The sequence below is a fragment of the Harpia harpyja genome, chromosome Z, assembly GCF_026419915.1.
Source record: "Harpia harpyja isolate bHarHar1 chromosome Z, bHarHar1 primary haplotype, whole genome shotgun sequence".
Lineage (NCBI taxonomy): Eukaryota > Metazoa > Chordata > Aves > Accipitriformes > Accipitridae > Harpia > Harpia harpyja.
Window position 1 is genome coordinate 5567229 of NC_068969.1, and position 14567 is coordinate 5581795.

The 14567-nt window shown below is 38.8% G+C and overlaps 1 protein-coding gene across 10 annotated transcripts in view; it reads left to right on the forward strand.

Moving 5' to 3' along the window:
• The window catches only part of DCAF1 (DDB1 and CUL4 associated factor 1), a 54500-nt gene that overhangs the window by 28128 nt on the left and 11805 nt on the right, over window positions 1-14567 (forward strand). For 4 of the 10 annotated variants that reach the window (XM_052776037.1, XM_052776034.1, XM_052776036.1 and 1 more), the window contains exons 15-22: window positions 915-1113; window positions 1806-1888; window positions 2827-2911; window positions 4372-4605; window positions 5147-5240; window positions 5711-5815; window positions 6668-6741; window positions 7964-8068. In XM_052776037.1, coding sequence (XP_052631997.1) covers window positions 915-1113; window positions 1806-1888; window positions 2827-2911; window positions 4372-4605; window positions 5147-5240; window positions 5711-5815; window positions 6668-6741; window positions 7964-8068 — 979 coding nt within the window. Of the gene's footprint in view, window positions 1-914; window positions 1114-1805; window positions 1889-2826; window positions 2912-4371; window positions 4606-5146; window positions 5241-5710; window positions 5816-6667; window positions 6742-7963; window positions 8069-8836; window positions 8903-11616; window positions 11760-12063; window positions 12085-14567 lie in introns of those variants that run through there. The other 6 variants (XR_008233376.1, XR_008233374.1, XR_008233375.1 and 3 more) reach the window with 6 other exon arrangements.

Consider the following 14567-nt stretch of genomic DNA (forward strand, 5'->3'; position numbering starts at 1 on the left):
GTAAGGAAGAAAAACGTTTCTTGATCCCTCTCAGGATGTACTATGCCAAAAAGCCTTACCTGGATTCAGGCTGTGCAGTCCCACAGTGGAGTATCCTTGGAGAGAAAAGTGTTTTAATTCAACAATAACAAGTGGGAGAACCTTGAAAAGCATTTTTAGAAGTTGTTCTGTTTCTCTTGTCCTTAGTACTGACCCTTCGTACATAAAGCATGCTTTATTTTCAGTATCGTGTTAATTCATTAGCAACATTGACTAACGAAGCTCATAGCTCTTTGTTCTCCTTTGGAAGGTAAGTATGTAACACTAGTTTTACATGAGAGTGTAGCATAGCCTCGAGGATGGTTGGCTGACAAACGCAGGACAGCGGAATCCATATTCTGCTCTTGCAGCTGAATCCGCAGCACCGCAAGTTGCTAGCCTTTTTATGTGGCCATTCTTTGGTGAGGTTAAATTGGAAGGTGATGTAAGGTTATAAAAATAAAGATGACACATAGATGAAAGCATCTTCACAGTGAAACCAGTATCACCTTGGGAAATTACGATGACAGGAGGTTATTTGGCTGATGTGCCATGTCTTCTTGTGTTGAGTGTTTCAGAACTGTTAGAAAATTTTTTGCTAGCTGTCTGTACTTATCCAGGTGGCGGCATTACAGGTTTTCCATCAATCCAACTTTGAAGACAGACTCCAAGTGCTTCTACATAATGATGTGCTTTAACAGAAGAACTTAATAGTGCAAAACAAACCCCCAAACGTTGCAAACATTGTTGTAACATACTCTCTTGAGCACTAGTCTTACAATTGACGCTTAGTACCTACATGATTTTTAAGGACTGGATTTAGTATCATCACACAGCATTTCAGTTTTGCTTTTCTTCTCTCTTTTGGGTGACGCTTGTATTTCTACCTTCTCTAGGTTCCGTCCAATTTCTGTGTTCAGGGAAGCAAATGAGGATGAGAGTGGCTTTACCTGTTGTGCGTTTTCTGCAAGAGAACGATTCTTAATGCTGGGTACTTGCACGGGGCAGTTGAAACTCTATAACGTATTCAGTGGACAGGAGGAGGCCAGTTACAACTGCCATAACTCTGCCATCACGCACCTTGAGCCATCCAGGGTAAGTAATCAAAGACCTGTTCCGAGTTTTAGAAGTTCTCACAGCCTAAGCCCTGGTATGTTTTGGGCCAGCCTGGATATGTAGATCTAAAATGACCTACTGGCTGGCCTGGAAATTAAAGTACTTGTAATAGTTACATACTCCCTCTCTGTGAGGTCTACAATTACTTTTTTCTTCCCAAGATAATAGAGAAGATGCACAGTGGCTGTGTGCCTTCATAAGTAATGAATATATATGTCTGGAAGTGGAAAAATGCTTAAACTGAGTATGTATTTAAGATAAATGTGAGATAAAAGATCAGAGTTTATATAACCTCCCTTTGTTGGAGAAAAATCTTTTGGGGGATGATTCTAGGAAGAAATGAAAGGTAACTGATTTATAAGCAGAATGAACTCCACTCACAGGGCATCAAAATTCAGGCATGGATTGTCCTGATTTTATCTGCTGTTAACATCATAGATCGTTCCCATTGTTATCTGTAACGTTTTTCTTTGTCTGCCAAGGGCTCTTTATATTATGCATAGTATTACATACCTAGACTCTATCCCCATAGTTTAGTAAGCACAAAATCTGCTATAGTTCCTAAATTCATCTTGTAAGTGTAAGTTAAAGTGTACAGGTAAAATGATAACCTCTGTTTTCCCTGGTATTCTTTTCACTTTGTCCCCTTCCACTCCCATCTGGAAATACAGGATGGATCTTTATTGCTGACATCTGCTACGTGGAGCCAACCTCTGTCTGCATTGTGGGGAATGAAGTCTGTCTTTGATATGAAGTAGGTATACTCTGATCCAGCTGTGGGGTATGTTCCAGTTAGAAGAACCATTCAATATACGCAGAAACCCTAAGAACAGACTCTATGAAAGAACAGTATATCACAGCTCTCACAATGTCTCTTGTGAGAAAATAAAATGTGCTGCCTTTCTTATGTTTATTATCTTCCCTATTTTATTGGGTACAGACAGCTTTGCCAAATTCTAACTACATAAAGTCCTATTTAATGCAAGACAGATCAGTAAAATCACTGTTGTCCCTGAAGGCAAAGAAATATGTTTGGTTTTGTATTCTCATGTTTGTAAATTATCTTGACAATCTTTCTGTAGCCAGTTGTGGAATTTTACTAGCATGGTGATTTGCATGGTGAAATTTTTAGACTTTGATACAAGCTATTTCAGACCTGGATAAAGCTATTTAAAATTGATTTCAGTATTTACGATTGTTCCTTCCCATAAAAAAATGGGTGGAAGGCTCTTCATTTTTAAAAGGTTCAACTGTTGTCTACCTTACTTGTAAGCAACAGTTTTGGTGTGACCTGTTTTAGGTCAGCTAGAGGGCATTCTTCAGATAAAAAGTTTAACATACCTCAGGCCTGCATGTGTATTTGAATGTTCATGATGCCATTCATTGCTCACTCCTCTAAATAGTGTTATCTTTATGGCAGACCCTGTTTATGACAAGTCTGAATTTGCTGCTTGTGGTTTTTCTCACTGGTCTGCTGTAAAGGCTGTGTCTGTAATAGGTATTTTTCTGCAAATGTCAGTGGAGCATTTTAGCATTGTAGTGTGCCATGGTCAGTGGTGAAGGAAAGTCTCTTCTACATTTTTAGTTTTCTGTGTTGTTCAAACCTCTGCTGGAGGTGTCAGGATAGTCTTTGGTTCACACAGGCAGTTTGAATCTGCAGTTCTGTGACTTCTTTACTGACTCTATCTACAGGCATTCCTTCCCTGATGACCACTATGTGGAGTTCAGCAAGCACTCTCAGGATAGGGTCATTGGCACAAAAGGAGACATTGCCCATGTAAGTACCAGTAAAGGTCATGGTTGTGAAGCTGTGACAAGAATACAGTTCTTCACAGGACACCTTTTAACAGATCTGGGTGCTACGATGCTCTGTGTAACTGATGAGCTAAGAGGCTTTAGAGGAGAACTTTGAAAGTGTCAGATAAATTCTCCCTGTGTCTAAGGATATAAACTTGACCATTCCAAACCAACTGTAGCACAAGCAGTGTGCAATGTGTGTTGCCTCTGTGGTTAGTATTCTGGGAAATTGTAGAATCTGCTTTGTTTTGCTCATTTGAGAAAATTGTGCAGGACTTCTCCCCCCCCCCCCCCCCCCCCGCCCAAAGTTGCCTCCTTTGCCTTATTTTTCAGTAGTAGTAGTAGTAGTAGTAATAATAATAATAATAAAAGTTCCACTGTAAACAGTAGCTCAGTCAACAGCTGTGGGAAATGGCCTATTAAAAGTGTCCTCCTTTTGCTCCCCCAGATTTGCAGCTTGCTTTTGGGTAATTTAATTTCACCAATATATTTTCAGAGAATGCTGTTGCAGTGTTTTGTATGAATACCTGCAAATTTGACAGACGCAGGCTTCAGACTGCTTCTGCTTCTTCTCAGTGCTAATTTGCATTCATTAGAGGCACTGTCTCTTTTGAAAGAGTATTTGCATAAAAAAAATGAAACATAACTTATTCAAATTATTTATGATTTTACTTATTGCTCTGATTTGTTTAAGGAAACTATCCATTCCTGCCCAGTTTTTAACTTGGATTTATCTGGAAGTCAGATCAATTTGTGTATTGTGTTTATCTGGTAAACAGATTTGTTTTCCCATTCTAGAGAATTTTTTCTTCTCTGTAAGTTTGAATAAGAGCTAGGCTCTGAGGGATGTTACAGGTCAAATTTATCTGAGAAGACAGTCATAAACCCTTCATACTAGTTAAAGCCTTTTTATCTTTTTATCTTCCAACAGTTTGTTGGGGCAAAGCTCAGAAAGTTGCCTTTCTGTTTTAAATGCCAAGAGTTTTAACTTTTTTTTTTCTATAGTTTCTGGCTTTTTTTCCCCTCACTGTGTGCTTTGGAGTTCTTATGTTTGTAAATACCATCTGCTCTGAAAGCAGTTCCATTTCTGAAACAGTTTCTGGCTAAGTGGTACCTTATGACTGCAGCTTCACAGCCCACTTTTCATAATGGGGTTAGTTTCTTTGGAACTAATCCCGATTGTATTGAAATATATCGGTGAACCTGCAGTAAGCTCAAGCACTGGCCAAAACATGTTGTGAGACTTGGTTCCAGCTGTGAAAAACTATTAAAGGACTGGTAGGAAGGGTTATTTTTGGAGTGCTCTCACTTGAAATGGAAAAGCAAAATGGGAAATGGGGTGATTCTGGAAACAATCTAGAAGGGGGAACATGGGGTGATCTTAGGCACAGGTATATTACAAATTGTGACTAATCTTTCTTTTTCTTTTTAATCTAAAAGATCTATGATATTCAGACTGGCAACAAGCTATTGACTCTGTTTAACCCAGATCTTGCCAACAACTACAAGAAGAACTGTGCCACCTTTAACCCCACTGATGACCTTGTCCTAAATGATGGTGTCCTCTGGGATGTCAGATCGGCACAAGCCATCCACAAGTTTGACAAATTCAACATGACCATCAGTGGTGTTTTCCATCCCAATGGGCTAGAGGTCATAGTCAACACAGAAATTGTATCCTTTGGCCACTGTGGTGACTGATGTGCTGAGACCTAAAGAATTTGTATTGATAAGCAAGTAGCTGTTTGCAGAAGTTGTATTAATGGTCTGCTGTGTTACAGGTTATGTACGGTAAAAACAGTTTTCATCTGTGAATCAAGTAAGTAGGGACCATCAGACAGCTAGCTAATTTAAATCTAGATTCTGCCTCTGATATGGCCTAGAGGAAATACTTAACACACAGAGAGAGCAAGAGAGATTTTCATTTCTAATATACTCTGTGGTACATCTGCTCTCTTCCCATCCCTTACCAAGATCAACTTTGAAGCTACTGCAGTAACCTCTCATGACTGGGAATGACAGTTTGAGTAAGTGCTTTTTCATTTTGAACACGTGGAAGGGATTGTGGTGCTAGAATCTGACTCTAGTTCTGTCATATTTGCAAGAGGGTGGCAATTAAGTTTCTTGAGCGCAATTAATCAGTTGTTTGCCACTGTGTTGAAAAGGAAATAGAAACTTTCAATTGTTTGTTGCTCCTTAGCCTGTATTTTTTCAGTGGGATCTCCGAACTTTCCATTTGTTACACACAGTACCTGCACTGGATCAGTGTCGTGTGGTCTTCAACTATACTGGCACAGTTATGTATGGAGGTAGGACTTCTCAGTCTTGTATTACTCCCCTTGGTCACCTCTGGTTTGAGATAAGTAGATGCTTGTTCAGTGAAATTGGAAGCTTCAGACAGCCTGTCTTAACTCCAGGCCTTACTGGCATGTGTGAACTGGAATTTTTTCAGGATGTTTATGCTACGTGTATTGCTGACAAAGATGGTTATCAGCAATATCACAACTCATCTGTGAGATTAAAAATCAACCTATTGAAAAAGAAAATGTATATAATGGCAGATCTGATGATGCTGGAGAAAATTATTTTGTCCTCTGTATTAAGTTTCAATGATCTGCAGTATTAATAAAGGCAGCTCTGGAAGAGTAGATATTAAATGGGTCTTGCCAAGCTATTAAATAAAAAGAAAATTCACATCAGAGTCTGATTTGATCTTGAGTTGATCAATGATAGTGCTGAATGGAAGGTGGATTTGTGGAATAATCTTTCCTTGTATCAGCTATGTTGCAGGCAGATGATGAAGATGACCTTCTGGAGGAGAGAATGAGAAGTCCTTTTGGCTCTTCTTTCAGGACATTTAATGCAACTGATTATAAACCTATAGGTAAGAGTAGAAAAGGAGCAAATAGCTTGGTGTGGAGGTTTGAAGGTTTATTGAAAGTTATGCTTAGTAACATTCACTTCCTCCTCTCCTTTGCATGTGTGACAAAACAAATTCTGCTACAACCTGTTCTGATTGAAGCACGAGAGTTGGGTTTAACACTGAAATACGTTCAAGTATCATATCCTGTTCAGTGTGTGGTTGCCTTACCTGCTACTGTGCAGGTGTGTGTTCTGGCTTTATTTTCCTTTCCTCTTTCCAAGTAGGGCATAATCTGAGATAGTAGGTCATTTGGCCAAGATGTCATTGGTCTCATTTCAGGAAGGGCCTTTTTCTTTTTTTTTTTTTTTTCTTTTCCATTTTAATTTTGTTTTCCCTCTCCCAACAGCATTTCCCCATGCTGATAGTTCATAATGCTGTCCGTTTGGCCTCCAGCTTGCAAAGCTCCTGGAGCTGAGCTAATTGCCGCTATGCACATAAACAAATGTGGCTTTTGCTGTTGAAAGGAGACATGGCTCACAACTCAGTCCCTTGGTTGCCACCTGTCCTGAAAGATTATCTGTTGTTTACTGTGCTTAGAGAAGCTGATTGATGAATGTATTCTCAAGGGAGGAGGCACTGTGCAGAGCAGGTTAAGAACTTACCTGGCTTTTTTTTATGATAGTCACCAACATTTCTATTCTTTATTATGGGTTGAATTAGTTACAAATGTTCATTTCACTTTTGTTTCAGATGTTGTTTCTTGTCCCAACATTTTCTTACCTGCTTTGAGACATATATTGTTAGATCTTTTCTTTCAGTGAGCATTAAGTAACATGCAGTTAACCACTGTGTTTGTTTTGTGATGTTTTCCAGCTACCATAGATGTAAAGCGGAATATCTTTGACTTGTGCACAGACAGCAAGGACTGCTATCTGGCTGTCATTGAGGTAACGGAGCTAAGAATAAACTCTGGTCTCTGTAGCTGTGGTTTGAGTGCAATGCTTTTTGTTTCTTTTTGAAACCTTCAGAGGTGATGATTCTGGAGTTCCTACTGTTAAATTCATGTCCTAAGCAGCAGTGGTGTTTTGATGATGGGAAAGATGCTGTTAGTTTCTTGTTGTCCACCCACAGCTGTCTTGTTTTTCTGTCTCTGATTCCTTAAACTTCCAAACACATTTGCCTCTCTCTTTCAAACACTTCCCACTTTAAAACGTGCAGAGGTTTTCCTTCTCATGAGCATAGAGAGAAACGCGTTTTTTTCCTATTTATAGCAATAATTTCCTATTAAAATTTGCACTGTATTGAATAACTGGGAAATGCAATCTTCCCCGGGCTTCCCATGGAGCTGTTCTGTGAATCACTCTTAATTGTTCGTTTTTCACTTGTCTTCCTAGCAAAATCCCAGAAGCTAAGGATTTGAAGCAAAAATTACTGAGCGAAACTTCTGGTTTGTTAGGGGGGAAGTAAAATTAAACTAATGGGTCCGGTTCTTTGCCCAATAATATGTTGTCAGTACCCAGTTTCTTGAACCTGACTATGTAAGTGTATTGATTAATATAAAATCCTATCGACTTAATACTCTGTGAACCACTGATCCTTACAGACCAAAAAAAGAGAGTCAAGAATTTGTAGTAGGGCAAACTTCATGTTTAACTACTGAAGTTGTAGTTGTTAAGATTGTGAGACCAAGATACGAAAATTTTCTTTTATAGGAGTCATTGGAAATGTTACTTCAGGGCATGTGGCAGCAGTGGTTGCTGGGGTGTCAGATTGCTGTCTTCTGGAACTCTTGCTATATGACAGCTTTTAGCATTCTCTCAAGGCATATGGTTCAATGATGTGATAGGGAGGCAAATTTGAAAAGAAGTGGTGTGCGGTTAGGTGAGAACTAACCCAAAGCATGTTAAGGATATTCAGTAAAGGTTTTGTTAAGTCTACTAGTAAGAGTGAGCTTGTGGATGACAGAAGCAGTAAGTAGATGTTTGCATCACTCCTGGGCTGGTCTTTGAAACCAAAAAGACTTGGTTTTAGTGCTAATTGTACTGCTGCTAGTAAATGGGAGGGAAGGATTTTGGTAATGTTTCTGTGGTTGAGATCAGATATAACACTGAATGTGAATGCTGAGCTTAATTCCTGAGGCTAACTGCTGTGTGGGCATCTCCTCTTCAGAATCAAGGGAGCATGGATGCCATGAACATGGATACAGTTTGCAGACTGTATGAAGTGGGCAGGCAGCGTTTGGCAGAAGATGAAGAGGATGAAGAAGAAGATCAGGTGAGAAGTATAGCATTAACCTGGTTGTTCAAGACTAGCTGTTAGCCATCTACATGTGAGAGGCCACAGGTGTTCTTTTATTACCCATAAAGTACAGATGCCTCATTTGGGCTCACCTAATGTGAAGTAGATCACTTCACTGTCAGTGTAAAGTAAGACTATCTATGCAGAACCTGTGTGAACATTAACTTTGTGCACTGTAAACCAACATGACAATTTATAGTTTTATTATTTATTAATTTCCTTAAGTGTTTTGATCTTGATCAGAAACTTTGCTGTTTGTTCTGCCTTTTTTTTTTTTTTTAATATTTTGACACCCAGTAGAGACAGTAGTGTTGGAGGCTTTCCTTTTTTCAATTCCAAGTCTCTCATTTGGGCATAACTTGTCACCATTGTCTGAATGAGACACAACTTGTGACTAATGCAGTGAAACTGCACAGTATTTCTACACAGCAAAATGTTTTAAGAATTTTAAAGAAAGCTGTAGGTTTGCATTGGGATGTGTTGGTTTTCCTTCTCAGATCAGCCATTTGATCTCTGGCAACTTGACAAAAGAGCTAAGAACTGCAGTAAGTGCTCTTCAGGGTACAGTTGGTAGAATACACAGTAGCACAGAATACTTACTACAGCACAATGAGAATTAAAGACAAATTTGTAGCTTTTTGGGTGTCGGGTTTTTGGTTTTTTTTAACAGGCAAAGACCTTATGCTTCAATTCCCTAAAGATTTTAAATGCATTATTCTCTGCTCTTTGGTGTCTGCATTCTAGTAAATCGTATATTTGTATCTCCTGTGAGAAAAGCTGACTTTACCTTTTTCCAAAGAATGCCAGAAGGTAATATTTTGGTGGGATTTTTCCAGACTGTGTGGAAAGCTGGGTTTCTGATACCCTTTCTGTCTCTGAATCTTCCTGTTGCTAGGTTAAAACTTTTACTTTCTAGTTCAGAAGACTGGATAGCAGATCCCAGGAAAGTGTAATTTTCTTTTCAGTTAGTTGTTGTTATTACAGTTTCACTGTAATTCTGAAGATAAAGCAGTAGTTCTGTTTTGTGCACATAGTTTGCTACCCTGTCCTTTAAATGTGCTACAAGGCTGCAGTTGAAGTCTTGGCATTCTTATGAGATCATTGGTCACTGTTTCTATCCCTAGATTGGATGGATTTGGTTTAGGAACTTTTAGGATGGGTGAAGAGTAGAATTCCTTGGGAAGCAATAAAGCAGGGGGAAATTAGTGTTCCTTCCAAAGTGTTTCTACTTTCTAGCCATCCAGTGCTTGCCTCGGGGCAATAGTTTCTATTTTTGTCTCTGCTTCCACTGTTTTTGTTCACATTCAGTAAGCTTATTCACCTTTTCTTTATAAAATCTCAAAAAATAGCTTGTAGCAGAAACTGATTTTTGCATTGTACAATGATTAACTAGCAGCTATCAAGACACTGTTTTGCGATATCGCTGATAAGTGTTGACTTAAGTGGAGATGTGTATTTGTATAAGAGGATGCAGTCTGAATGCTGTTGATTCCAGACTGTAACACTAGGTACCAAGCAGAGATAAGGTATCTCTCATCCATCAAATGTGACTGGGGACGCTTCCTGTCTTACAAATGGAGGTGGCCCCAGGCAGAATTTAAGTATGCTAAAAGCTTTTCTGTAAAGTTTATGGAGTATTCAAACAAAGCTGCTCTGGAATTGATTTGCAAGCTAAGAGTGACTAGTTGATATTGCATAATTGCTGCTTTTTATGGTCTTCATTTCTGGGGTGTATAGATGTTTCCTAGACAGTGATTTCTAGGGATGGTTACAGTCAAGTTTCTTTAGTAAGAGAGATTTGATTTTAATATAAATAGCACTTAGGAACCCAAATTCAATTCAATCTGTATATATTCAGCAAAACATAAACTAAACCCCTTGTTCTCTGTCCTGTAGCTGTTCATTGCTGGTCCTCCAGGTTTGTTCTAGTCTTAGGCTTACAAAATACGGCTTTTCTCTCCATAGAGACATCCAGCTAGAACTGAGCTAGAATGAGTAGCGGTTTTCCAGAATAAAGGCAGAATCCCTCTGGCACACTTGTATGTTAAAGCCAATAAGAGTAATTTGTTTCCTGATGAACAGGAGTTTTCTGTGTATGCATATGCTCACACAAATGTAGGTGTTTACTACTTGCCTAGTTACTTTCTGTGATTTAGGCTTTGAAAAATTGGAAATAAACTTTCAAACTTGTTGGGATTTCTCACAGGTATTCTAAAACACCTTCTGGCTAAAAGAAGATGCTTTCTGATCTTTTTCATGAAAGTGGTTTGGGGGGAGATCCATGTGAATCAACATTAATCTGATATCTCTTTGGTCAAGATTTTTATAATCTGGTCCCTATATCTTCACACCTTGACTTTATACATACACATATTTTTGTATAAGATCTACATGGGTCCACGAGTACAGGGTTTTTTGCCTGTACAGGAACTAATGAGTACTCAAATACAAGCACGTTTGATGGGCAAGCCTTGCTTGGAAGTCATGTGATGCAGAATAAAATTGCTTTAAAAATTGTGCTTGAGACAAGTTAAGAACTGTGGAGAAAAATATCTGCCTGACATTTTTTACTTTAAATTTTGATGCCTCATGATGTCAGTTTTGACAAGTGTCAACTGATAGCTCTGTGACAGATTTTTGAAAAGCAAAAGACTGAGAGTCTGTAAAATGAACCTAGCAGGGGTATTTGGCCTATAGATATCTTTCAATTCCTTCTCTCATTTAAGCGATGAAACAAAACAACTATATTGCTCCCCCTTTCTCAAACCAAATCTTGTAAAATCAACTGATCTGTTACCTAAATTACCCTCAAATTAAATGATCAGCTGACTTAGCTGGCTTGTGCATGGTACTGCTGCAGTAAATATTTATGGTTCTGTTTGAAATACTTCAGAATAGCACCACTGTAGCTGGGTTCTTCCTTGGCTGTTATACTAGCCTTTCATATGAGATCTCTGGAAAGCTGCCTTTTCCTAGTTACGGCTAGTAATCCAGAGTTGTCAAGCCTTGCTAAACAGAACAAATGCTAAATGGATATTGATACTCTGTGGTCTGTACTTACTATGATAAATGAGGGAAAGTGAAGGTGTAACACATTTAGCAAGAGCCCATTTGTGAGCTTTTTTGTTGGATGTTTTACTCCAAAAATACTAGTCTTTCTGCCTTGAACTTTCATAAGGGTTTTGTGCATTATTTCACTATTGGGTGAGTGTCTAAATGGTCCATCAGTGACTGACAGTCTCACTCACAAATGTTTCCAAAACTACGTTCAGTCTGTGGGGAAATAGGCAGTTTGCTATTCTTCAGTCCTGCAGCAAGATCTTCCTCCTCTTCCTCCTTCATTTGCCACTGTTTTGATACACTCCTTCAGAGTTACGCTTAGCTAAAATAAGATGGGTATCTGAGCTACTGGTACAGATGCTGGACCATATTTTGGTTGTTAGCTTGCTTAATTCTTATTTATTTCCCTTTCTTGGCTGATTAGTATCCCCCTGTTTCACTCAGTAATCTACTGTCTTCTCTAGTGAGGCAGACCGGGAATTTCAGAGGAAATGATGCAAAGGAAAGTGAACGTACTGATCTGACCTAGAAATGACATATAGCAGTTGCTACGGACTAGAAAAGGAGACTTCAGAAATACTAAGTGATCAGAAAAGCTAAAACTAAGGTAACTGCCTGACCACGGAGTAGACTCAAAACTGTGAAACTTAAGTCTGGACGATGTGATCTTCTGCGTGGGTTACAGGATTTTCAGTCTGTGCATTTTTACCTCTATATTTTAGTTTTTCTTTCCATATTAGTTCTTTAAGGCCTATTTTTCTCTCTGTGGTACATGTGAATGATGTTGCATCCGTGAGGCTCAAGTAGTATTCTTAGTTATTGTCATGTTCAGAGAGATTTATAGCTTCAGGAGCAGATTACTTCACCTAGCTGTCCCTGTCCTATAAAGTGTGTTCTACTTCTTTTGCCAGAACTGAAGAACTGTTAATTATCCTGCAGTGCTTCTGGGCTATCGAAATGGTGATGGTAGGTGTGTAATTTGTCTTCTTGCATTGGTTTAGAAAATTCTAGGTGATGTGAAATGAAAGCTTTGGAGATAAGGCAATAAAGACTCAAAAGACAATCACCATTCTAACGTGTGGTTTAACCAAGATGGAGAATGTTTTTCCTCAGCTTTCTATGTGATCTTTGTGATCCCAATGTCTACTTCTATTTTAGGACTCTCCCCGTATCTGCCTGCAACAGCAATTCCACTGTACTTTTATTGCTGTTGGTTTGGTAGAGGTTTGTTTTCATGCGGCTACTTATTTGCTGAGGAAAAACCCCACAAACCTTAATCCGTACTGGCACATGTATTTGAGAACCACCAGACCATAGTGGTGCTTTGTCACTACAAGCTGCCTAGAATGATTTATGCCATCAGAGACCCTTAATTTTTCAGGAGCTGTTCCTGTAACATTTGAAGATATGGTTTGTTTTGAAATCTTGCTGGAGATGAAATGTTTACAGGATAATAGCTGGGAACAATTATTTTCAGACAAAAGTGTCAACTGATAATAATATACATGTGTTTATTACACACCTTAATAGGAATCTTTGAACTTAGTTGCAGCCGGGGAGGCTAAGTAAAGAGTGATTTCCATCAAAGACCTGTTTACATAACAGGCACATCTTTTGAACAGGCATCCTCCAAAACAGATATTTCAAAAAAGTAATAAAAAAAGTTTTCCCAGTACCTGTACTACTTGCCACATTTTTAGATAGTAGCAAAGAACTGTGACTGTTTCAGCCTATTTTGCTGTTTCAGAATCTAGTTTCACTAGCTGTCAGTGCAAACAGAGGAAATTCTTGGAAAGCCAAAAGTAACTGGAGTTTTCAGAAGGCTAGACTTAGTATTATGGATTAAAACAGCTTCAGCAGAGATAAAAGCATATTCTGCCTGTTCAGTGACACAAATCAAAGGTTGACTTCCTCTCACCTAACACATCTTTCTAGAATTCCCAGAGTAGTTGGGATCCAAGAAAATAAAAGCTGCCTCAGCTGTGATGAGAAATGTCAGTCAGAAGCTTGAGAAAATAAAGGAACAAATTCTTGTCCATAGAGGGAGAGTTCATTTACCTGCCAAATTTTGAAATTCCTTTACACACTGTTGGTTTTGTCATGCAATTAAAGGAATGGGCTTATTTTTTGGAGTGAGAGTGTGAGATCAATGAGAGGAAGGAAGAGAAGCAGATTCAGAAACTGCACCTGGTTCTGGGTTCCTTATATTATTTCTGAGCCCTACAGCACAGAGAATATAATAGTCAAATTAGAACACATTTATCCCTAGCATTAAGGAATATAGCAACTGTGAAATGGTGACTTGCACATGTCTCAAAGAGGATAGTGACTGTGAAGTTAGATTGTGTATCATCAGGTACATGCAGTCATGTTAAAATGAAAACATTTCATAGGCAAAACCAGACTATTGGTCAAAAGAGTCCCAACTGAACATGCCAATCCAACAGAGGCCCTGTTACTTTAAAGTTTTTGTTTATCTGTGTCATGGATGCATTTTCATTCATCACAGGTAAGTAGTCATTGTTAGACAAGCTAAACCTACTGACATAGACTAAGAGAATAACTGCTTTTTTATTTCTTCACTCCATGTTTTGCCTCTGTGACATACTGTATGCTGTGTGCTGTTTCCTGTATTAAATCTGCACATACCTACATCTGCATAGAAGCCTATGGTAAGATTCCTTGCTTGTTACATATAGTAACTTCTGCACATTCCCAGGCTTCTACATTTTTGGCTCTGCGACCTCATTAATGGCTATAAAGAAGCAGAAATTCTAACACTGAAGTAGCCAAGAAGGTAAAAGTAGGTGCAGCCCTGTAATGGGAAGGAGATGAATACTTAGAATTAATTTAATGGTATGATAATAGGAAGTGAGTTTGGGCTTGCTAGCTGAGGGGAAGTATGGAGACTAGGTAATCTAGGATGTAAAATTCCTTGACCCCTTAGAAGGACTGTTGGCTATAGTTAAGCTTTTTCCACTGCCCGTTGTTCAGGGAGTGTTAAGAAGTGGGTGGGGGAGGATTTGGATAGAAACTCTTTAAGTGACTGAAAACCAGACATTGTCACTTTGTCACTCCTGAGAATTGCATAGCAAAGGATCAGAAGTACCAATATGCTACACAGATGCTTTGGAAGGGAAGAGAACAATTGTCAGAAGATATGACAAGGGGATTGTCTGTGGAGAAAGATAAATTACTGAAACAAGGAGAGACTTACTCCTGGAGTGAAATATTATTCAGTGAACTTGTATTCGAACAACGATCATATGTTGTTTTTTTATGAAAGCAAAGCCCATTCCCATGCTGCAAATAGGTAGTAATTAAGATAATACTGATAATTTGGAAGAGACCAGATTACTAAAAATGAGTTTGCTTCTCTCTAGGAGAAAGTTGGGGGAAGAGGGTGGAAGAGAGG